This window comes from Prunus persica, chromosome G7 (genome assembly GCF_000346465.2).
Source record: "Prunus persica cultivar Lovell chromosome G7, Prunus_persica_NCBIv2, whole genome shotgun sequence".
NCBI lineage: Eukaryota > Viridiplantae > Streptophyta > Magnoliopsida > Rosales > Rosaceae > Prunus > Prunus persica.
The window spans coordinates 305997-330874 of NC_034015.1; the positions used below are offsets into that span (position 1 = coordinate 305997).

Genomic DNA, 24878 nt, shown 5'->3' on the forward strand with positions numbered 1-24878 from the left:
CACTCAGAAAACGTTATTTTTAGCTGTTTTTTTTTTTTTTTTTGGTGGTTGAAGATTTGTTACCTTCCAAGAACAATCATCACCCCTGGGATTTAGTTGCATAACAAGACAAACCAAAAAGAAAGAAATGAGAAATAATCCCCTTCAAAAAAAGAAATCCTCCACTCCATTCAAACCGGAATTAGGAGTTGAATGGGTACTGAAGTTGAGGGGGCATAGTCTGCCTTGGGGCTGGGCAATTTTGAATTTATGAATATATTTTTGGGATCATGTATCTCTTGTACAACTTTGAATTCACTAATCATCATCATGATGTTGCAAATACAGGTTTTTGACCTTTCAAATTTATACAATAAAGGCCTAAACCAAGGTATAGTTTATGCTAGATCAGATATTGAGTTACTATACATGAATATTTTACAATTCTCAAGGCAAATAAAGCAAATCAGCAATGAGGTGGTGCTTTTAGGAGACTTGAGCACCAAGGGTGAGCGCATATCTAACGTGGACGAAGCACATAAATGTACAACTGCAACAATTCATGAATGTCATGGCTCTGAAGAAGGCTTTGATAAGTATTGGAGCCACTCTTCAGGAGTTCCCTTTCTCATTTTCAGCATTTTAATTGCGGCACTTGTCAGTGGTATGGCAAGTATGTCATAGTCTTTTGGAGCCTGCGAGATCAGTTGGATGCAGCCTTGTAATCAAGTTTGTAGCCAGACTCACTTGTGTCATTTACATTTAAGAAAAGATGTTATACCAAACAAGCAAAACATCAAAATACCTTGGGGACTTTAGTAAGCTTCATATTTGCTTCCTCTAATGTCTTCTGACCTTTCTTCGAGTTGCATCTTGCACATGCAGTGACCTGTTATGCATCAACAGGAGAACCACATCAGTAAAGATCATTAAGCTAGTGTTCAGAAGTGGTTGGTTAGGAACAAAACTACCAGAAACCAGTTCACTTAAGGGCCTGTTTGGTAACCCTTTACATTTTGGTTTTTACTTGGCTGGCCAGCCAGCGGTAGTTGGGATTCTCCCGTTCCCTGGTCAAAGATTTGGTTGGATGCGGGATCTACTCCACGAGGAGCGGTACAGATGTAGATGACATCATCACGGCCTCTCTTTTTGTACCTCTAGGAATGCTTAACGTCACTTCGCCAACTCATGTTACCTGCGGTGTCGGATCCGCACCCCATTTGGGAGGATTGAACACAATTTCTGTAACATCGACGCCTCTATCTCTAAAGAGAGACCAGCCAGCTTCATTTTTTTGGTTAAAGATTGAGAGAAGATATACCGGAGAAAGGCCCAAATACAAATTATCCAACACTCATTTTCTTTGACGTCATTTGCTCTATCACAATACGGCTGAATGGTTGAAGAAGGATTCAGGAAGTAGGCCTCAGGTTGTTGGAATTCAGTCTTAAAAAGAGGAGTACGAAAAAAGAGAGCAGTATGTAAAAAAAAATCCAGTCTCATAATTAATTTTAGTAGCATGTAAGCAGCGAGTTGGGACTTATTTTACATTTCTTTGCAATAAGTTCAAGGTCAGACTTTCTCCTTCCAAAGCAGGGTTTCCGGTGGAGAATGAAAAAGGAAAGGGAAAAAACAGCAACAAAATGCTTATGCAATTCAGTGATCATGTGGCATCCATTTTACAAGGTAGATGGAAAGGAGCATCCTCTCTCTTAGGGAGGTTTTGGATAAGCCCAACAGTAAATAATCTGTTGAAGGTCATGTACCCTGGCTCATTCCTGTTAATATGCTCTCATTACTGAAAGTTGAACTGTACTTTATATGATGCAGTTCAAACTTGTGATCACAATTAAAAAAAGCACAAGCTGAAATCCACTGCAAAACACGGTTTCTAATTTTAATTAAACTATTCGAGATCTAATGCCAACATGTCTCTCTCTTTCTCTCTCTCTCACTCACCCGCACACATAAAGTGTGAGAGAATTAAGCACCACTACGGCATCTAGTCATTGATGCAAGAAGAATTTAAATCTTTAATGAACCGGTTGTCTTACCAGATTTTCCCACTTCCATTCTCCACCACGTACAATTGGCAAAACATGGTCAATAGTCAAGTTTTCACGCGAAGAACAGTACCTGTTGAGAAGACATGCAAAGTTAGTATTCAATATCTAAATGACCCTTCATAAAAAATCTAAATAAACCTTGGTTGAAATAAACGTCTATTTAGAATTCCATGGCTAATAAATTTCCGTTGTTGATGATGGCCATGAGAACAGATCACTCAATTCTAAGCTATGTACTTCCTGTTTTACAATAGTCAGGATCGAGAAAGATTATCCAGATGTCCCAAGGCAAAATCAGCAGTGTAGACAGAGAAGCCTAATGATGTGTATCATGAATTTCAGTCCGTTAGATACTGATTATTAATTGTGAAGGATGTATGCTGTACATCATTAATCAGTTTACCTGTCTACATCTGCTCTAGAACTCTAAAACCAGTACCTGCAGCTAGTGATCTGTTGATAACGAATACTGTTGGTTGACGGCCTCAACCCCGAAACTCTTGGGTTACTCAGCATTGAACCTGATGCATCTAGCCTTATAAAACAAGGATCTATGCATCACCTTTACACCTCTGTTTTTCTATGGAGCCTTCTTCACTGAATTTTTTTCGGCAATTCCCTCTCTTTGCATTATCACAACTAAGGCATTTCACTTATCTAGCAGACTGATTTCTCCTTCTCTTTCCACTGCTTATACAATTTGAATACCTCTAGTTTCCTCATTAAGTAAACCTATCAATTTTTGAACTAATCATCAAGAAGCTGATAAACTAAACTAAACCGCCACAGGAAACAACACATAAAAGGCCCAGCCACATTAGTATGAGCATAATCCAAAACACCTTCATTGTGATGATATGTTACAATAACTTCCAAGATTTCACATCATGCAACAAATATCTCTTGTTAAAACATCATTGAGATCTGAATGCAACGTAGACCACACAGCACTATATCTCACAATGCTTTTCCTTCTAAAGGTTCACTAGAGGCCTGTTGGGCCTATGGGGTACATAAAGATAATCTCTTTCATCCCATAACACTCCCATCCCTGGTGAGGTGAGATTCAGTCCAAGATCTTTGGTATGACTACACAAGACTGTAAGAGCTAGCCTAGCTGCAATGTTCACTTACTATCCCCTGAGACGCATATACTTAATCCAACTCTCATCTTATAAGATGCAACTATGTAATCAAATTAAGCACAAGAGATATGTGTACTTGATTCAGCAGCTTTAACTTGACTAAAAGGGTAATCTACTTACTGACAAGTGAAACTGTCCCGACATAGTATATTTTTACGACTAAGATTGTTCTTAATTCTTCTTCTCTTTACAATCTGCAGTAAATGTGGAACCTGGTACCAGAAGCAAATGTACTCAGTTCAAGTGAACTAGAACAAACAAGGGAAAAGTACCAAGAAGAAAGAAGCCAACGAGAATGCAAGTAAAAACATTGGTACAAGTCATGCAACTCTGTACCCTTAGGACGGCAGGTATGTAGAAGGATCCATTTGGGGAATTTACAGTCTGATCATAGTATTCAAGTACATCCGCCTGGTACAACAGAAGATTTGAACCCAATTAAAACATGTATCTAAAGCAGGCATCATAAACCAATAGGAATCTAATCCTGAATATGGCAGGTCCATTTGGTTTTGAAGGAGTGTTACTGTTTTATCCTATTTAACTGCAGAAAAACTTATCCTCTTTTTAAGTATCATCTGTTTTGGAAAAATATCTAACATGAATAAGTGAGCCACAGCAGTCCAACCTTCTCCATGTATTCCAAGCAAATAGCACGCTTCCAGCAGACAACATTAACTGGCCTGGCACCGTTGAATAACAATTAGAACTATGAAAAAACATATTTTCAAGCACTTATAAAATGGTAGAGCGGAAAGAGGGAAGAAAACTCAAGAGCTATAGGATCAACAGTTTCGGCTTACGAATTGCAAACACATAAATACAAAAAACTAAAACTAAGACAAACTAAGAAATTTTGTTATCAAGGAATCTCCTGACAATATGGTCCTCCATGACCATGACAACAGCAACATCAGAAAAGAGTAGGCCCTCGACACAGCCAACAAAACGATGCACAATATACAATGCAGATATACTTGCTACAGGACCAACTGATGGTTATTGTACAATAAGCATATCATGTAGATGAGCTTAAAGGGAAATATTAAATAAATGAAAAAAGAAGCAAGCTAGAGTGTATTTCGTGCATGATTTGCAGAATTTATGAAATTCCTATTCAACATCCAAACGAGTCAACATAACAACAACGGATTATAAAGTTGTGCATCTATTTCTAGTTGAGGATTTTCAGTCCTCGACTTGAACCCTCTGGAGAATTATAGTAGTTAAATAGTAATTTAGTTCAAAACCTCGACTTTAACATTCCTATGAGCTTCCAGCATTTTTTTTTTTTTTGTATTGCAAAACATAGATCGCCAAACTTTATGGGTATTCAAGAAAAAAAAAAAAAAAAAACTGTTTAAATTGTCTGCCATAGTTTGTCGACTAAGAAATTGTCTACATTAGTTCAAGCAACAAATTACAAATTTACAAAACTTTAAAGAAAGAAACAAGAATGAAGCACGCATCCCATAAAAGAGAAGTGAGGTGACCTGTAGGAGATATCCAAGACGAGGCCTCTGAAACAAGCCAACTCATCATCCCTCTCAAACTCAGCAGCATCGTCATGACCAGGACCAGCCTCATCGCCACCAACAAACAAACGGGCCTCAGCATTCAAACGCTTTGCCTTGTTCATAGAAGAAGAAGAGTAAAGCCGAGTAGAATCCAGGTGTGGCCTGCCAAGCCTGCGGTTGTAGGTGTGGGGTTGGATTGATGTGAACATTTTGTTGTTAAATGGGTCTCCTTTTTGTTCCAATGCCACTCCCTCGCCATTAAAGAGCAACTTAACTCGCCCTTGTGCTGCAAACTGAGCCATCACTGAAGCTTATTGCTATTTCTTTCCACTGAGACAGTAATGGGTCTCTCTCTCTCTCTACAAATGTTTATTGGTTTCTTCTTCCTGAGATGAGACACTCAAATAATTATAGACAAATAAATAAGTCTCATCTTCTGAAACTGGAAGCGAAAAGCAGAGGAAACGAAATGTAGGAATTTTCCATTTTCCATTTCCATTGGGGAGGAAGGAAATAAATACACTCCACGGAATAAACCGTTGCCACATGTTTTTTTTTCTTCACATTATTGTTATTTCTTTTGTTTCGTTCCACTCCCTCTCGGAATATCTTCTGGCATATTTATAGTCAAGTTCACAAATTTTTCACTCCATTATTTGCTATTGGTAAAATCAACTTTCTTGGTAAAATAAGACCTCTTCCTATCGCCCTCTTGTAGCCTCTCTCTCTCTCTCTCTCTCTCTGGTTTCCATGCTTCTTCCTCTTCTCATCTCTGCTTGCTTTCTCTAGTCTATCTGAAATTTCAGAACGGAGGAGGAGTCTCTCTCACGAACTCTGGGTCGCTCTCTCTGTCCTACCTGTGCAAGGTAACAAATCTCTTTCGCCTATTCCTCGCCCTCTCTCTCTCCCTCTAGCCCTTCACTTGCTGTGTTCGGGCTTTGTGTTAAGTTGCTCAGTTGGGTCTCCCAAATATGGCATACGCCTTTTGATTTCTTTTTTTTCTTTTTTTTTTGTTTTGTTATTATTATGTTAAATCGGGGTATTAATCTTTGTTTTCAGTTTTCATGAATTTGGATTATCTAAAGAGACTAAATTGATGAAATATTTTTCTACAGCTGTAATGAAAGTTTAATTTGTGTTAGTATTAGAGCTTTCTTTTCATGTGCTTTAGCGACTGATGAAAGTTTAATTTATATTTGTTTTTGGGTAAAAAGTTTAGAGCTTCCTTTTTCTTTAGCTGAAAGCGGTCATGTTGGTAGTTATATCCTACATTAACATCACTTAAACTAAAAGCCCATACAAAATGAGCATCCTCAATTTTTTTGGCAGCTTCAGTATCATATTTCCTAGAGTTTATAAGATGCTTGATAAACTCGGTCTGCATTGTATTATCCTAGTCATATGTTGAGCCTCATAAATTGAGGAATTTTGTGTTGCTTTTGTTACAATTGCATCTTACGTTGGACCAAAGTTGTTGCTCACAAGCAGTCTTGCCTGCCTACTTATGTAAAGTGCTCTCTTTGCAAGGCCAGTTTGTTCATATGACATTCAATTTATCGAATTCTGTTCCATTTTGTTTCTTATTCTGCGAAAAATTACTGATCACGTTAATGTCTGGGTATCACTTCTAAATTTAGCCATAGTGTTGATTTTTAGTGGCTTGGTGCAGACTGAAACATGGATATGATGGAAGTTCTTTTCAGAAGCTAATCATCAAACAGAATTGTGGGTATGGGTTCTGTTGTTTATGTTGTTTATTTTCTTTTATTTCGCTTGTGTCTGTGTTGCAAACGTAATATTTATGTATGTTTCTATAATGAATAATGAGTTTGAATATGAAACTTAGGAATTGGTTTTGTGACAATTTATTATGCAGTACCTTGATGAGAACAAATAGTTGATTCTGGCAACATTGGATAATCAAAACCTTGAAAAACTTGCTTAGTGTGCCCAATAAGTCCTCTCTCTCTCAAACACACATGCTTTTATGTCTGTATTGTTTCTAATCTTGATTATGAGTCATCTTATGTGGACACTGAAATCTGCCTTTATGATTATTTTTATCTTGGATATAAAGAGCAGTGATTTTATTTTATTTTAGTTTTTGTATTTTAGTTTTTTGCTGACTTCTCTGTCAAATTCTTTGATAAGCCTAAGAACAACACAATGAAGTAAGATTATGTCAAACTCTTGCAAAAAAAATAAAAAATAAAAAAAGATAGAATACTGAATTAGTATGCATATATCAACATAACAAGCAGATGATGTTCACTACTGGTCAACTATACCAAACACGACAACAGACAAGCTATGTGTATCACTTAGGCAACAACATAAATAGATATAATAACAATACCTAGCAGAAGATGGAAGAAATAAAGACAAATACAATCTTAGCAAAACTCATGAAGCCATCTGAATGCAAATAATAATTCCTTAAAAAAAAAAAACCTGAAGAAGATAGAAACCTTCATTTCTTAAGAGAATAATAAATAAACAAAGAAACCAATGAAAGAAACAAATTGCAACAATAAACTGTGACTTAAAAAAAAATAATAATAATAAAGGAATTTGGTGGCACCCCTTGAGGCCACTATAGAAGAGGTGAAGGCGAGAAGGGCTCTGGCTCAGAGTAGTCATAAAATCTTTGTCAATTGCTCCAACACCAAGACTCCCACCCAAACATCTTAGCTATACAATACAAGCTATGCCAACTCCAGTTCTGTGGCGAATTTGGTGCTTCCACAGCTAAGAACTCCTTTCTAGAATTTCAGAGAGAGCAGAGAGAACATACTAACAAAGAGAAGATGTCGCTAACTTCAAAATTAGAACAAAAAAGTGAAAAAAGGGTGATATGCGACCAATAGGAAGTATTTATAGGTCCTATTTTACCAAGCATATCGAAAGGGTTCTATTTTACCCAATTTCCCAAATATTATTAAGGCACCCAGGCTACTGGGCGTGTTAGTTTGGTCGCCCCGCTCAAATTTGAGTTTTCTTTCTGATTTCTCCAATGTTGGGCTGCCACATGGCATACCAGCTCTCTCTCCCTCTCCCTTTCCGTCCCTGCTCTTCATGGAAAATGCCCTCCTCCACCTCCTCTATCTTTTCCCCCAAACACCTGATGCTAACGAACACCATAGCCGCCAGAATCTTCTTTGAAAAATCTGGCCAAAACGAATGATTTTTTTTTGTTTCTATTATGCAGTTTATGATTGTTTCATACTGAATTCTAAGCTTGAAGGATATGCTTCTAAGATGCAGTTTATTATCCGTTTTATATAGATGGAAGAAGGATAGCTTTTCAATGTCAGATTGCTTATTACTATTTGATAGGATTTTTTATTGTATATATTTGAGTTTACAAACAAATTGTGGATTAAATTTCGTTAAGGATTGTTGTTTATTTTTTGCAAATTGCATTCATCTCATTTTTTTCAAAGATAACTGAATGAATGCTTGGATTGGAGGGCCGCAACCTTTTTGTTCTATCTAATTTCCATATGTATAATTTTGTTGTGTAGGAATTTGAAGAATGGGTTCGAATGTTAAGCTCATGATTGCGGAGAAGAACAAGTTTCACGGAAAGGCGTTGTCTCTATCATACACAAAGACCGCCATTACTGCAATCAAGGAGAAGTTCAGTTCAGAGCAGTTGGAAAGGTTTAAGGGTAGTTGTTTTAGTCATCTACTACTCATTGAGGACCTAAAGTGGACTCCACAAATTGTCCATGGGCTGTTGCTAAGAAAGGTTGATCCGAAGACAGTTAAAACCGTGAAAGGTGTTTCATTCTTGGTTGGTAATAAGTTGATACAATTCACGAAGCAACAGTTTTGCCTCATCACGGGGCTAAGATAAAGGGTGTAGGAAGAAGCAGCCAATAACTGTGTTGTTGAGTCCCTTTATCGGTCCTATGAGGAAAAAGAGGAAGCTCCCTGTTTCAAAGGGCACCGGAACCCCCACTGCTTTTAATCCAACAAAGCCCGTTCCCATTGAGGATGTCAAGGCTGTAATAGACTTCTGCACCACTTGGAAAAGCAATATAAGGTTAGGATTTAAAATTTTGGTATATTGTCCCCTTCTTGTTTTCTTTAATTTTTTGTCTTTTTGGTTTGCAAATTTTAATTTTGTTTCTAATAATTTGGACACCCATGCTATACAATAATGTCATTGCATTTGACATGAAATGGTGTGAGAATAAATTGCAACACTTTGATGTCTGTCTGTTTGGAATGTTATGATCATTCCTAAGCATAAGGCCAATTTTTTCCATTTGGATTTTGATCCTTGGCTGCAGATCAACAGCGTTCTAAAAAGAAGTGGTTTTGGGGAATGCCTTGGAGTTCTGTATTTGTTTTTACGTGTTGGCACCTTTGGAAATGGCGGAATAGGCGTGTGTTTAGTGGAGCTGATGATCTAGCCATTAATCCTCGTTAGACTTTTTTGTGCTTCAGTTATGGAGTGGATTAAGGCTTCATCTGTGAGTCAGAAGGGGACTGATGTGACTCAACTCCTTTTGGCTTGGGATCTTCCAGCTGGTGGCCAATTTAAATTAAATGTGGAAGGTTCTAGAAAGACATTTTGATGTTGTATTGGCGCAGGGGAGTCATCAGGGATTCTAAAGGTGACTTGGTTTCTGGTTTTGCCGTCAATTTAGGGAAATGCCAAATTCTAGAGCAGAAGTCTGGGGGCTTTTCTTTGGTTTGAAGTTGGCTCTTGAGAAAGGTCTCAGTGATCTAGCCGTTGAAATGGACTCTTCTCTAGTTGTGAAACTGTGTCTGAAACCTTCTCTCCTTGGTTTGCACCCTATGGCCTCCTTGATTGATAGTTGCTGTGATCTTATGAAGCAACTTGGTAAATGCACCCTCAAGCATATATATGGAGAGAAGAATAGAGTTGCTAACGCAACTGCCAACCGGAGCTATAATTTAGGTGATTAGTTGGTTTGTTTCTGGGTTGTAGAAAAACTCTTGCCCAACTGCCATCTCTTCGAGCCGCACCTCCGCACTACAATAACAAAAAATGCTGGTTTATAAATCTAAGGCTTCAAACTGAGGAGGTATTGACTAAAAGATTCTGTTGTATACATGGAAATGTTACAAAAGGCAATTTGCTTATCCGTTGGCGGTTGGAACTGACTGGACGACTGCTGATTGTTGTCTGCAAGTAAGAATGTGTATATTGTAGTTCAATTTAATGTATTTTCTGTATTGGTGGAAGTATTGGGTTTTATTATGTTAGGTGCATTTGTGCCTTATTATGTTATGTGCCTTCAAATTGTTTGCAGTCATTTTTAGAACCAGTAAAACTGCCTCCGAAAAAATGAGGATCGAAGAAACAAGATGTTGGGGTTACCGAGGACGCTCCACTTCAATGCCAGGCCAAAATAGAGCTGTATGTGCGGGGACTTTGGAAACATGGGTATGCTATACCATGGACCAAAGTCCGCAAGGTGTATGTCCCCTTCAATTTTGGAGGGTGTCATTGGGTCGCACTTGAAATCGACTTTGTGAGGCGTACAGTCACTGTGTACGACTTCTACGTTGATTTTACTGCTCAGAAGAAGGTGGTACAATTTCTTAAGCCTATTAGCCATGCACTTGCACGTATTCTTTATGATATGCGATTTTATGAGAGTTCGGAGCTTCAGGAGGTCAAGAAAATGGCGACTCAGAAGCCGAACTTTGAGGCATGGACAATTTGCGGGCATGGAGATGTTCCGCAACAAGCTGATGGGTAAGGTGTATTAATTTAGTGGAGTTTATATTTATGTTGTAATCAAGTGCATCTATAATTTGTTTGCTTATTGGCTGGACAGTGCTTCATGCGGAGTTTTTGCAATCAAATTCATTGAGTATGCCAGTGCCGGGCTTCCATGTCATACACTTGACCCTTCGAAGGTTGCCTATTACCGGTTGAAACTCGCAATAGAGGCTTTGAGGGAGGAGGCTTATCTATGAGGTTTGAGGCTTAGTGTTATTACATATTAAGACCATCTTTTATCCACCTTTCAAAAACACATCCTATGTATCAGTTATGCGGCATAGTGTTACAACATGTGTTGTATTATAATTGGCATTTTGATTTGTATGGTGGAGGGCTAATATTGCAAATGTTTTATACTCTTTTGTATTATATGACAAATGTGCTACCTAGAAACATTAGCTTATGTATGCTCTCATCAAAATATACTTGTTTTGGATTATTTTCCTCTAAGTGGATAAAAGGTGGAATCAATGTTTTATGAAAGGCTGTTATGTAGGCTCAATTTTGTGAATGGTTTTGGTAACATGCAAATTATATTTGATGATGTACTTCAATGGGGGGTGGTTTTTGTATTGAATTTGGGAGTCAAATTTAAATTGACCAATGGTTTGATTTGGTTCTGGTTCGGCATGTAATGTATAGTTGCATATAGAAACTAAATTTTACTATCAAATTGGATATAGAATTGGCTAAATTGGAAAACACGACACTCCTAACCTTTGAAGGAAGGAAAGTTATACGATTAAGGCTAACCTTGGAACGAAGGAAAGTTACTCTCTTAGGGTTGAGGCCAACATTCAAACCGTACAACAATACATATGCCAGGGCCTGCAAGGGCCTTGGCCCTCCCAAAATTCTGAAATATATATATATTAAAATAATGCTTGTGGCCCCCACAATAAAGAGAAGGAATTTACGTTTACCCCTTCAATTAAAAGGCTCTTTCCTTAGCAATATGACTAAGTTACTCCTGGATCCCACCAACATAATTAATAAAAATTAAAAGAAACAGTCAATCAAATCTTTCTTTCACAAGTATATTTAAGAAACAGTCCTGATCTCTTGGACCACAAGAGTCCAAGAGATTGTGGTCACTCACCGTTGGATATTAATCTAATGGTTCAAAAAAGTTTCTTAAAAGGAGTTCAAGATTGAGTGAACCGTTGAATTTACATCCAACGGTGAGTGACCACAAATCTCTTGGACTCCTGTGGTCCAAGAGATCGGAACTGATTTAAGAAAATAGGAAATTAAAGATAATCGGTTATTTATTTATTTATTTACAAGCTTAACACTGAAAAAGGAATCAACTCTGAACCCTAATATATTGGCCGTTCCACACATAAAATCCTAGCTTTGCCACTATACCAGAAACAACAATAAAGAGGCAATATAGAGGAGAGAATCTCTAATAAGTATTTTATGTTAAAGATTGGTTACATATTTCTAATCTCGATCGTTTAATTGCATGTATGTTGCATATTAAATCTACCAACACATCTAATGAATGCAATCCAATGGCCGAGATTAAAATATGTAACCAATCCTTAATTTAAATACTTATTAAAGAATCTCCGAATAGTACCATAGGTTGTTTACGAGCAGAATTACATAACTCACATTAACCTTGACTGGTTCAACTTCAACCTATGCGCGTGACTCGTGAGCTAGCTTCTTTTTCTTTCTTTTCTTTTCTTCTTTTTTCTTTCGGAAGTATAAATAGCATAAGTTTTTTAGCTTTAATGTGAAGTCAAATCAGGGACTTGAGAAAACCCAAGAGGGAGTAATTAGATGGAACTAAGCGTTTATTAGTAGTAATTCAATATTATTATTAACAGGAAGGCGACTGCAGGGACCCGAATACTGCTTTCTCTCTCTCTCTCTCTCTCTCCCCCCACTAATGCAAAGCTTTTATTAATTTAATTCCTTTTTTTTTTTCACTCTTCTATTGAAATCCACAAATTGCAAACTTGGTCCAGCAGAATGAGTTCCAACAAGTGAAGTTTCTATTCTACTATCAAAATTGCAAGTTCTTATTTATGAACTCCTCCGGGACCACAATCTCATCAATCCTGGCTTATCTGCCACACTGACAACGAAGCTTTCACACTGTAAATCTTAACCCTTTCTTTCTACACCCAACCAGAAAATTAAGCAAACAAAAAAATAAAAATAAAAATGTGTTGCAATGTTATTGCCAACGACAGCACCGGAGCTACGTTGAGAGATGTGTCTGCCAGCAACGGCTAACATGTGTAGTAAGTATGATCTAAGAATAAGATAAGAGGAACCAATTAGCAATATAGTGCTAGAAAAACATCCAAAATTAAGATTTCATCAAGCAACAGATTTTTTGTTTTTGCTCTTGGGAGTGAGGGAGACGCACCATTGCTCGACCTTCCTGAACTCTGTAAGGACAGGGGATGCATTCTCAAAGGCCTTATACGTGTCCTCTCTTACCTAAGAAAGACAATCAAATTAAACAAATCTCTATTTGCAAATGCATGAGAAATAAACCAGAGGAAGTGGACAAGAAAAAGCAAATCACCTTTGCACCCGTAATAACAATTTTCCATGACAAATATAAGAACAATCTTCTCCTGCTTCATGTGATAGATCAGCCCTGGAAAACGTTCCGGCTCATAGTGCACCAACATAACACAACATAAAGCATGACAGCAGAATTTTTCAGCCTGTTAGGTCTATTATTTAGTCAAAATTTTAAACTGCCAAAATCTGTTTGTTCCCTATGATTCATGTGGCCACATACATTGTCGCATCTAAATGTTGTTTCAAAGTAAGGGTTGTGTCTAGGATTCAGTCCTTGTGTTGGTTGAATGTATGTATGGATTCCTTGTATATCTGAGAGGGAGTCATGAATTACATTTAGTAGTCAGGCTAGTAGAGCTTCTTAAGTAGGCTTGTAAACCTTTATTTTGGGACATGAATGAATTTGCAGAATTTTCTAGCAAGCATTTGTTTATCTCTAGGATGCGTGATGCCCAGGACAGATAGTCAATAGACAAGAATTATGAAAGGGAAAACAAAAACAACACACAAAATAAAAAGCTTAAAAATTACATCAAGTACTGACATGAAATACAAAATCCTGGGACAAATAGTCATGACTTACACTTGAAAAGGCCCCATGGGAGAGTATGCAAGACACTCAAGTCTTATAGGGAATTTAACATCACAGGAGCCAACAATATTTTGAATCTTGAAGTCCTGATACTCATAAAAGCATGTATTAACAAAACAATCAAAAATATAAAATATATAGGGGACTTGCTCTAAATGGTTTTACAAGAGAGAGAGAGAGAGAGAGAGAGAGAGATATATATATATATATATATGCCCTTGCAACCTTTCAAAGATTCACTAATCTAACTAAATGAAATGATAATTATGTAAAGGATAATCACCAATGACCACTCCCACTCCTGATTGTGACCAGTAACAAAGGACAAATTATTTTCCATCACAGACTCACAGTACTTGAGGTTGATACTAAATCTTTTTAAGTAAACAAGGTAAAAGTCCATCTACCTTCCTTGCTGCCACTTCTGATTGCTGTTCACTTTTCGTGCCTGTGCATACCTGAGTACCAGAGAGATTAAACATCTTAAACAGCGGCAAAAAAGGTAAAATGGTCAAAATTTAAATTATAAACAAGGCAGGAGGGAAAAGGGAGGGGGGTGGTGGCTTATCACGTTCAAGGGGTCATGAGAATGCAATGTAGTAATCAACCAGCGTTGCATAAGTAAATTTTTTAAAGCCAGTTTTAGCCGCAGAAGTGCAGGATGCAAAAACAGGATCTTATGAAATTATTGACCAACCACCCATGACTTATGGTAGTTCCAATAAAAGAGACTGAAAACATAATTTCAAAACGTGACAACTAATTCAAAGCCAATTCTACTACATACACGACATTTGAATTTATTGCTGTAAGACAATAAAATACAAGGTGCCCAAGATGGTGGGGAGTCTAAATAGCGAAAACACATATAGACCATGCAAGACCTAAACTTCTAACAAAAGGAAAAAACATAGAAACAAATATATCTTGCCATCTTGAGCATCAAAAGTTGTCAATTTCAGCTTCAAAGGTACTGTAAATTTTTGACAAAACATGCAATCCAGATAACCAGAACCAATATCAAACGTAAGCTTCAATTTAGACTTAATTATCAAAATTAGTTGATGACAAAAACAGGAATTTATGGCGAAGAAAAAGGCAAAATACATTACTAATACTTAGCATGACAATTAACACAGTCGTGTATGTGGAGTTCCAAACACATATCAACAAATACATAATCATGTCTGAACTGTACCCAAATAGACATGTCAACAGATAATAGCACAATCAATTGGATTATGATTTGAAAAACATAAGTAGGATAAACTGTTCTTTCAGATCTCATATGGTTCCAAAGGTGGGACTGGACAGGAGCCTGAGAGATTCAAAAGCATACCAGTTCCAAAAAATTTATAGAAACAAAATTAGGAATAGCTGAAATGAAATCATGCAGTTATCAGCAAGTTGAATAGTAGAAATTTCTGGAGAGCTCACCATCTTCCCAGAGGCAAAAATCAACGCTGTAGTTTTTGGTTCCCTTATTCTAACAATGGCAGCGGCAAAACGCTGCAAGAACATTCAATTAAAAAGAAGTTAGTACTCAATTCTCCTAAATGTCTAAAGCACCAGAAAATAAGTCATTGTATGTTATTCACACAATTCAAGTTTTTCCGACATAGATCCATGTGTTTGTTCCAGGGGGATGAGAGAGAGAGAGAGAGAGAGAGAGAGAGAGTTCGACAGAAATTAAACCAATTTTATAAGAGGCTCAGGAATCACTGAATGCTGGACTCAGCAAAGAAAGTCAGTCTTTACTTTGAGTATTAGCATCACATCTCAGTCAACTAATGCCTAAAGAACCCACTATCACATATTTCGGTAGAGTGAGCTACCAACACTCAACTCAACTGTCAATACACTAAGAAATTAATTATACACAAAGTCTTGTGTACCTTGGGGTTGTATTCTGCATTCCGAGCTTCCAACGCAATTTGCCTGAGATCCAGCCTGCAACCAAGTAAACTGTAGATATGATATTCTCGCAGGGCCTTCCGCACCAATTGGTTTGTGAATGTTAGCCTCAATCACGATACAACTTCAAATCCACCATCAGCCTCTGGCTGGTCTCCAAGTGTTTCTGTTCCAGGATGCTGCAGGTGGCAGGCCCTTGGTCCAAGCTTACTTCTTTTCTTTACCCCTTGTGACAAAAATAAATAAATCATATTCTAGCTTAAAAAGTTGAAGAACCTTGAAGAAAAGAACAGTATCCGACTTACTTTTCCAGGGCTTAAGTAAGACAGTCATCTCCTGGAGTGAGCATCAACAATTGTCACCAAGTCCTTAAAAATTCAAATTCCAAAAAGCGGCAGTAGCTGGCAGAAATTGGTCACGGAAATTTGAACTGGTCCAAATATCCAAGCTAGTTCACATGACAAGCTTTGTTTTTGTTTGTCTGATAAAGTACGTTAAGAGTTAACATGCTATAGTTCTAGATAGACCTATTAAAACATGTCACTAGCTAACAGAATCACAAAAGATTTAACGAGCCATGGTCCCTAAAATTCTGTGCAAATAGCAATAAAAGGAAATTGCTGGTTATAGTTCATACCATGGTCTTCTATTAGAGGAAACTTGAATCGACTCAATCATAGGACAATAAAGTGATTTGAAATCCTCGATGGAAACATGGATTCCGGTAAGCTTTTGACAATCTTACCAGTAATCTCTACAAGAACAAACACCATCTTTGAAATGATGAAAACGATAAGCATCCCGTACTATGATAGTTCGATCTGAAATCTTTGACATGTACTTGATCCAATTATGGCAATCATTACAAACACGAAGATTCTTAATTACACGTATAGGGATCGTATTAGATAAGCTGAGTAGGCCAAAAGAGATTGCCAATTTCTCACTGTGAATATACTCTGTTGGATCTTTCTGCTGCTGCTCTATTTCATTCCAAAGGTTGTAACGGTCTTCAACATAACCAATTTCAGCTGCCCGCTCATTCAAATCCCCTAAGAATTCATAAATCTTATCTGCAAGTGGGTGCAGTTTGTCACCAACAAAGAATGCATGAACTGAGTTTTTTACCTCAATCCAGCTACGACCAGGCTCTTTCTTCACACCCCTTTCCTTCATTAATTGCCTCGTCTGATCCCTACAACCCCACATTCCTGCTACTGCATACATATTTGATAGGAGAACGTAAGTTGCTGAGTCTTCAGGTTCCAGTTCTAGAAGATGATGGGCAGCAAACTCTCCAATTTCTGTGTTCTTATGAGTTATACATGCACTTAAGAGCGTCCTCCAAATCATTGCATCTGGTTTCATTGGCATCTCCTTTATAAATTTTCTTGCAGAGCTCAAAGAACCAGCTCGCCCTAGAAGATCAACAACACAAGCATAATGTTCAGGCTTAGGCACTAACCCGTGCTCTTTGCTCATGGATTCGAAGTAACCAAGCCCTTCATCTACCAAGCCTACATGGCTACAGGCTGAAAGTACTCCCACAAATGTGACGTGGCTTGGCACTACACCAAGTTGTTTCATCTCCTCAAATAGATGTATTGATTCAACACCGCGCCCATGTTGAGAATAGCCAGTAATCATGGCATTCCAAGAAATCTCATTCTTTTCAGGCATTTCAGAAAACTCTTTATTGGCATCATTAATGCTACCACACTTCGAGTACAATGTGATTAAAGCATTGGAAACCTCAGTTTCGGAATTCTTCCCAGTTTTTATAATTGCAGCATGGATCTGCTCTCCTTGTTTTATATTTGCTAAATTAGCAGCAGCACTAATTGCAGAGCCAAATGTGAACAAATTAGCTTCTACTCCAGCTTTATTCATCCGATTAAATACCTGCAGTGCTTCCTCAAAGTACCCACTCTGTGCAAACCCAGATATCAATCCATTCCATGATATATTATCTTTAGCATCAATTGCCTCAAATGCATGGTATGCTTCCCATATTCTACCACATCTGGCATACAGGGTAACAAGTGCATTTCCGACTGACAGGTCATCTGAACAACCAGAGACACACGACTGAGCATGAATTTGTCTTCCTTGATTGAGTGCTTGAATACCAGCACATGCACTTATTGCACTTGAAAATCCTATGTTGTCAGATCGAATTCCTCTCTTTTGCATTTCTTCAAAAAGTATAAGAGATTCCGAAAATAAATCATGCTGTGCATACCCTGCGATCATAGCAGTCCAAGACACAACATCATCCTCAGTGAGTCTACTGAGAATTTTCAGGGCAGTATCCAATTCCCCATGCTTAGCATACATATCAATAAGCACACTGCAGACATAAACATTTAAATGAAAACCAGTTTTTATGACTTGAGTATGTATTTGTTCTCCTAAATTGAGAGCCCCGACAGAGGTACAGGTTCTCAGAATACTAGGGTAGGTGTACTGATTAGGAATCATGCCCTCAATATGCATTTGCCTAAAAATATGAAATGATTCATTAAGATCATCTAGCTGACCATAAGCAACTAACATCACATTCCACAGGACAACATTTTCTGTCTCTGTAGTAAGGAAAAACTCATAGGCAGTTTGCACATCAGAGCATTTCACATAAAGATCAAGCAGAGAGCCTTCAAGGATGATATCTGATGACATTCCCGCTTTTATTGCAAGTGAGTGGAGTTGTGTTCCCTTATGCAGAGCACCAATATCTGCGCAGGCACTCAAAAGACTAGCAATTGTAACACAGTCTGGTTCCAAACAATCAATCTGCATTCTTTTGAACAATTCCAATGCTCTATCACTAAACCCATGCTGAGCTAGCCCAGAGATCAGTGAGTTATAAGATACTGCATCCCTGTGGATCATTGTTTTGAAAATTTCTTCAGCAGATATGAAGTTCCCTGAGCGGGAATATAATGTCACCAGTGCATTGCATACATATGTTTCACAAGAAAATCCCCCCTTGAAAATAAGGCCGTGCAGCTGTGCTCCCATCTCAAATAACTCTATTTTGGTGCAGGCACTTAGTACACTTGAGAATACATAAGGAGTGGGTAAAATTCCTGATGTTTGCATCTGAATGAATAAGAGAACTGCTTCTTTTTCCCGTCCATTCTGAGATAGACCGGAAATCATGGCCACCCAAGAAACACTATCCCTTAGATATAATTTATCAAAGACCTTTTTAGCATAATCCACATACCCGTTTTTGGCATACAAATCAATTAAGGGATTACATACGAGCAAATTAGTACCAAAACCATGACAAATAATCCTTGTATGAATCTGTTCAACATATTGGAAACGGACATTACCCCCACCACATGCCCTTAAAACCCAGGCAAACGTGGTCTCATCAGGATGCACATTATCTGCTATCATTCGAGAAAAGAGATCCAATACATGGCTGGTCAACTTCTTTGCAAGAAACCCACGAATTATGTTATTCCATGAAAATGAACTTCTGTGGGGCATGTCATCGAAAACCTTAACCGCACCATCTAAATCACCACAGGCAAGATAAGCATCAGTGAGGCCATCACATATTACCTGTTCTGCATCAAAACCCAGCTTCAGAATCGTAGAGTGAAGCTTCTTAGAATCTAAAAAGGACCCAGAACTTGAGCACCCTTTTAAAAGCCAAACATAAGTCTGACAATTAGCACGAACGCAATGTGCTTCCACCGAATGCAGGAATTCAATCCCCTTTGGATTGCTTTCATTTTGATGAACTAGACTACCATCGAAGATATGGGCTTTCGCTGCTGCGTTACTATATTCTGCCGAGCTCAACCTTGTGACATTCCCACAAAAGCACTGCAGAAAATTTCAAACATTAAAGAGAAAAACGAGAAGACCCAGAAGACATTAAAAGATGGCGATTGGTTTGGTGCACGAGAGAATTACGAAGGAGAGAATGATTACCTTGTGAGGATTGATAAATGAGGTGGGTTTGGTTGTGAGAGTGAGTTGGTTTCTGAAATGACGCAGGAAGCGATGGGAAAACAGAGGCTCAGGGAATTGGTTTAGAGTGAGCATCAAGGATCTGAGACACCCAGACCCACTCATCTGTGAACTGTCATGGAACTGGTATATGAGAATGGGAATGGGAATGGGGATGGAACGCAAGGAAAATAGATGATAGAGTCAAGCACAATTCTATTGCATCACCTCACCATTTTCTGGTTGTATGATTCCCAAGAACCCATTAACTGCAAATGAGAAACCAAATTATATGCTTTCTCAGACATTGCCATATCATACCATTTTGGAGAGTGGTAAATGGAATATATTGGTAAAAGCTAAGGAACAAAGCTAATTTCCAAACCAAAATCAAACTGAGAGTCAATAGAATTCAATGAGAGAGAGAGAGAGAGAGAGAGAGAGAGAGAGAGAGAGAGAGAGGCTTACCTGGAAATGGTGATAAGTAAAGAACAGAAATCACAGTCCTAGTGTTGTTTGACTTCTGATGTAACTTTGTACATAAATGAAACTATCAACACCACCAGGAAGTAGTAAGAAACTAAATACAGTAAACAAACAAAGAAACATATGTTACAACCAACAGGGCAGCTCCTTGGAGTTTCGCTGTAATTTCTCCCATCTTCCCTTCTTGTTTGTAGGTTGTAGGGTTGTAGGTTTGTAGCCACTCCCTCTCTGATTACTTTACAACCACACACTTGCAGAGTTGCAGTTGCAGAAGATGATGGATGGAAGGAGGGAGGGATGCGGGTATCAGCGGCGATATGGCTTTGAGGTTTAAGATATTCACACCTTCATCTTTTTTCTTATCTTAAATTTTATTTTATTTTCATATTCGCACTTTCATCTTTTTGTCCATTTTGGCTTCTTTTATAAAATTTCTCTCTCCTTTAGTCTTTTCTAAAATCTCTCTTTAATTAATTAATAATGTATAATAACAAAAAAACTTTAATAATTAGCATATGAAACATTACCTATTTTTGTTTTGTATATGGTGGATGAATTATACATTTTATTTTGTTAAAAGCCAATAGGCCTACGCACGTGCTCTTTAGGTTTCTTTAAAGTAAATTTAGGTTTTAGCAACAAAAAACCTTTCGCTTTTGAAAAAAGCTAAAGGTTTTTCAAAAAAGACAGAAAAACCTCTCAAAAATCAAGACATGCAAATGTAAATGATTTCTTAGGAAATCCAAAAATAAATAAGGGCATTTTTGTCCATTTTAGCTTCTTTTAAAAAAAAATTCTCCTTTGACCTTTTTCAAAGTCTCCTTTTGTTTTATTTGTATTTGAATAACGTTTTTACCCTTTGTATTTTATATGGGAGCCGGATCACGAGCTTTGATTCAATCCCAAACGGAGACCACGAGGTTACAACCACCACCAACGATTTTAATGACCATACTCATACCAACAACGACCATGGCTAAGAAAGTCACTGCAAAGCGCGAGAGGAAGGCGTTTTCCGACAAGGAAGCAATATGAGGATCAATAGTGGAGAAGGCATTTTCCGGTCCCTCGAGAAGCAATCAGAGGATCAACATTGGCGGAGTCGCAAGGCTCAAAGGCTCTTCCTGCTATTTCGGTGACTCGGCCTAATAGATCTTCGTTTTCTACGGTAATTCAAAACCTATGCTAATTATTGTGCTGTTTTTTGATATGGTGTGGCCTGGTTTTGATGTTATGCGATTGAATTACTTGGAAATGGACTTTTCTTGATATTTTTTTGTTCAATTTATTCGGTGTTGTTTTGAGATCTGAATTGTGGCTACTTTATTGTGTTTCGAGTTCGTTTATGATTGTATTAGAGTGATAGCTTCTCTTCGGCTGAAAACCTGGTGGCATTATTTTGATGATAATAGATATTGCATTGTTGCCTGCCTGATGGTCTTGTCTCTTTCTAAAATTTGCCTGAGGGCATCAGGATAGGGCCTTAATAGATTCATGCTTTCTTATTTTTTCTCCTTGACACAATTTAGCACTGAGAGGAAATATGTCAAAGATGCCAATTTAGTTGTGTATATGAGTTGGTAATTATAATTGACTGGGCCAGGTTGGTGCCCTTCATGACAGGACCCGATCCAAATTCCGCTTTGGAATCCGAGTCAGACCCTGTGCATGTCCGACACCTGGCAAATGTCGGGCACAAATGACCTATTTGCCCTTCTATACAAAACACGATAAAATAACAAGGTTGACTTCTACCGAAAAATCGGCAGAGTTCCCTTGTAACTGGTTCAATACCAAAACATTTTCACCTGCCAAACAAGTATACATATATACAACCAACTGCCAGCATATGTATATATACATTCCATCAGTTCAAATCTCAGTCTAGGGCAAAACATCAGAGCGACTACTAAGAATTTACAAAGGAGTGAATCCTTTTACAAAATAAAATCCTACATTAAAGAAAGACGCGGAAGATGGGAAGTGGCCCTGTGGTGGATTCATGTGCACGTCTACTGCCTGGGGGCGCAAAACAACAAAAAGGGTGAGTGGACCCAAAAACAAAGTTTAGAAAAATACCATATGAACATACTAACTCCACTGTAAAAATAGTTATACAAACTAGCTTATTTTCTTTATTTCTGAAATCAATGCATGTATATAATTATATACATTTGAAAACAGTTTAAAACTATCACCTAGGTGTACCCTTATTTCCGTCAATTCCTTATATCCGTCAATTCCTTGCATCACCATGGGTGACACATACTCGCAGGTCTCAGTGACACGAAGTCAATCCGAGCCGCAACTCGCAGGATTCAGGGGACCGTAGTCCACCTTTATCCGCATTACTCGCTCCACACGAGTTCGAGTACCAAGGACTCGTGGGGCAACTGTCAAGCATGCTGACTAAACCGAAGGCAACAAATATAATCCGAAGGCAACATTTGATAACTGGGTACAAGGTGATTTAAGAAAATATAAAGTTTCTGAAGCAAAACTGTTGAATAATTAACTTTCTGTAATCTTTAAAATTCTGCTGCCATTTATCTGATAATTAACGAGCATATCTTTTCCTATATTCTTTAAAGGAGATTTCACTCGGCAGCATGCAACATAAAACATTTAACAGAATAAAACAGCTTATGACTGAAACAGAACTGCTTAAATTCTTTTATTAAAACAAAGAGTCCACTCACTGATAGTCTGAGCTCGCTGGACCTCTTGACGGTCCCTCCTGCGGGTCAACTGGTGCCCGGGTACCTGATTCAATGACCATAATATTCTATTAATACAATATAGTATTATATTAAAAACCCTACACCCGGCTCCTAAAAGTACGTGCATCAATTTTAAGTGATCCCTATGCCCATAACAGCTTTCCTTCCACGTGGGGTAGTTTAGCGGTATCTTGGGACTCAAAAAGCGCTAAAGTCCAAAAAGTCATTCCGGGACCCCACGGGTCCATGACCTCACATGATCCGGATGCCGCTAGAAGGTCCAATATATTTAGGACACATGTCCCGAGGGTATTGGTGTCAATCGGACGGTCGGATCGATCACAATCCTGGAATCGCATAATTTCTAAACCCTAGCCCTAGGGTTCGCGATTTCGGAGTATCCGGGACTCCGATTCATAATCCGTCGAATCCTACACGTTTCTAAAATTATCTAGAACAACATATCTGAAATTGATTACGATCCAACGGCTCAACAGTATTGAACCCGGTAATCGCACAATATGGAAAATCCGTTCGAGGCTCAAACGGTATCCAAATTGATATCCGCAAATTCCTATGCGCTCGTGACGACCTAAGGATCGCATCAGAACACAGTGTCACGGCACCACCCTCTCCCACGCGCCGGCAGCGATGGGTGTCCAAAGCGATAACGCATCGCCGAAAAATCGCAACACCAAGGCTCCAAACTCCTATTCTAGGTATAACACCATATTTGGAACCACTTTCGTTCTTGGACCAACCCCAAAAACTGACCGGAAGTGGCCGAACACGGAGGCCGAAAACCGGCTGGAACTTCAAGTTCAAAAATCCAATAGCTACACTGAGAACTGATTAATTCCTACCCAACAGGCAGCTAGAACAGCTCGAGAGGTTCAAAATCCATACCTGGCTCGACTGAAACGGTGGCCGGAGGAGGGAGATCGGAAGCTGTGAAGATCGGGCGACGTCGGCCGCTTCTTCTCCAAATTCCGGCGAAACCGCGGCGGTTGGAGGCGAGAGCTGGCTGGGGTTGGAAGAGGACGTCGTCCCGGTCAGTTTGGTACCGACCCTGTCCACAGCTGTGGCCGGTGGCCGGAGTTGCGAAGGAGAGAAGGAGGACGACCCGGGAGAGGGTCGCGGGAGGGAGGGAGGGAGAGAGAGAGAGAGAGAGAGAGAGAGAGAGAGAGAGAGAGAGAGAGAGGTTTTATAAAAATTCTGATTTTCCTAATTACCGTTTTGCCCTTCGTGATATTTTAATCGTATTTTCTTCGTTAAAACTCCGATTCGAGCTCACTTCATGTCGATGAACTCATTTCGTCATGCTCTACGCAACGATGTATGTGGAATTGTCAAAAAAATTTTGGTCAAAAAGTCAACTTTGAGTTCATAATTTATTCCAATGGCAAAATTGTCCTTCCGCATAATAAATTACTAATTAAATATGAATTTTAGGTTTGGGTCATTACAACTTCACGGCCCAGCTTTCTCATTAAATTAATGTTTTTTACATAGTAATTATATATACACTTATCAGATATTATTTTAGAATTCTCGTAACATTAAAATTTAAATAAAAAAAAATTTTAAAAAAAGGTGCTAGGTTTGTTATGAGTGTAGAGTAATTGTTTGGTGATTGGGTGTGCTATTTTTTTAGTGTGAGAAATGGTATTGTTATCAATTTTATATTTATATACATTGTGTGATATGTTATGTTGTAATTCTAAAAACTGCATTGCAAAAAATGAAAATTGCATTGCAAAAAACGAAAACTTTAATGCATAAAACAGAAACTGTAATGCAGAAAACAAAAAATGAGGGATTTATTAGATTTTATATTTTAGATTGATCATTGTATAATTCTAGAGCTGATCATGAGGGATTTATTAGATTTTAGATTGATCATTGACACAAAATCAAGTTCTCGGAGACGAATGGCGATCTTCAATGACACAAAATCTTCTTTTTTTTTCGAAAACTGCATTGCAAACAATAGAAATTGCATTGCAGAAAACGGAAACTGCATTGCAAAGAACATGAACTGCATTGCAGAAAACGGAAACTGCAATGCAAAAAACAAAACATGCAACCTATTTTACGTTCTAGGTGGTCTTCAGTCCGATTCCCCCTCTCCCAACATGGTCTACAATTTTTGTTTAGTGCTGTTTTGTTTTGT

At 38.2% G+C, this 24878-nt stretch overlaps 2 protein-coding genes, 1 long non-coding RNA gene and 1 pseudogene across 10 annotated transcripts; 1 reads left to right on the forward strand and 3 right to left on the reverse strand.

The window, feature by feature from the left end:
* LOC18771561 lies at positions 28 to 5175 on the reverse strand. Its single transcript, XM_007202360.2, has 7 exons — positions 4684 to 5175; positions 3819 to 3873; positions 3527 to 3601; positions 3311 to 3402; positions 2034 to 2115; positions 785 to 868; positions 28 to 674 (listed from the first exon to the last, which is right to left on the reverse strand). The coding sequence occupies exons 1-7, from the start codon at positions 5007 to 5009 to the stop codon at positions 549 to 551; spliced, it is 840 nt and encodes a 279-aa protein (XP_007202422.1). The 5' UTR covers positions 5010 to 5175; the 3' UTR covers positions 28 to 548.
* Positions 5349 to 10957, forward strand: LOC109950258. Of its 3 annotated transcripts, none has more exons than XR_002272566.1 (6): positions 5349 to 5573; positions 6364 to 6436; positions 8232 to 8755; positions 9006 to 9874; positions 9996 to 10444; positions 10527 to 10957. It is a non-coding gene; the product is annotated as an uncharacterized LOC109950258 (long non-coding RNA). The 3 variants fall into 3 exon arrangements; XR_002272565.1 differs by having other exon boundaries at positions 6377 to 6436; XR_002272567.1 differs by having other exon boundaries at positions 6377 to 6436; positions 9163 to 9874.
* On the reverse strand, positions 12490 to 15863 carry LOC18769860 (annotated as a pseudogene).
* Positions 15538 to 20338, reverse strand: LOC109950186 (pentatricopeptide repeat-containing protein At4g13650). 6 transcript variants are annotated; one of them, XR_002272485.1, is made up of 6 exons: positions 19968 to 20338; positions 19733 to 19768; positions 19482 to 19625; positions 16168 to 19373; positions 15836 to 16011; positions 15538 to 15756 (listed from the first exon to the last, which is right to left on the reverse strand). XR_002272485.1 is itself a non-coding variant. In XM_020568116.1 (4 exons), exons 2-4 carry the CDS (start codon positions 19763 to 19765, stop codon positions 16272 to 16274), a joined length of 3291 nt encoding a protein of 1096 aa, XP_020423705.1. In that variant the 5' UTR covers positions 19766 to 19768; positions 19968 to 20338; the 3' UTR covers positions 16138 to 16271. The 6 variants fall into 6 exon arrangements, 1 of the variants encoding a protein (XP_020423705.1); XR_002272487.1 differs by having other exon boundaries at positions 19482 to 19632; XR_002272488.1 differs by having other exon boundaries at positions 19728 to 19768.

Bases quoted from the DNA above. Each gene is read 5' to 3' on its own strand.
- LOC18771561 (XM_007202360.2), bottom strand. From the start codon at position 5,009: ATGGCTCAGTTTGCAGCACAAGGGCGAGTTAAGTTGCTCTTTAATGGC. The intron at 3,403-3,526 runs GTACAGAGTTGC...TTCTGGTACCAG, and splicing joins ACATACCTGCCGTCCTAAGG to GTTCCACATTTACTGCAGAT. The intron at 2,116-3,310 runs GTAAGTAGATTA...TCTTCTCAACAG, and splicing joins CGGGACAGTTTCACTTGTCA to GTACTGTTCTTCGCGTGAAA.
- LOC109950186 (XM_020568116.1), bottom strand. From the start codon at position 19,765: ATGGGTTCTTGGGAATCATACAACCAGAAAATGGTGAG. The intron at 19,633-19,727 runs GTGATGCAATAG...GTTCCATGACAG, and splicing joins TACAACCAGAAAATGGTGAG to TTCACAGATGAGTGGGTCTG. The intron at 19,374-19,481 runs GTAATCATTCTC...AATTTTCTGCAG, and splicing joins CATTTATCAATCCTCACAAG to TGCTTTTGTGGGAATGTCAC.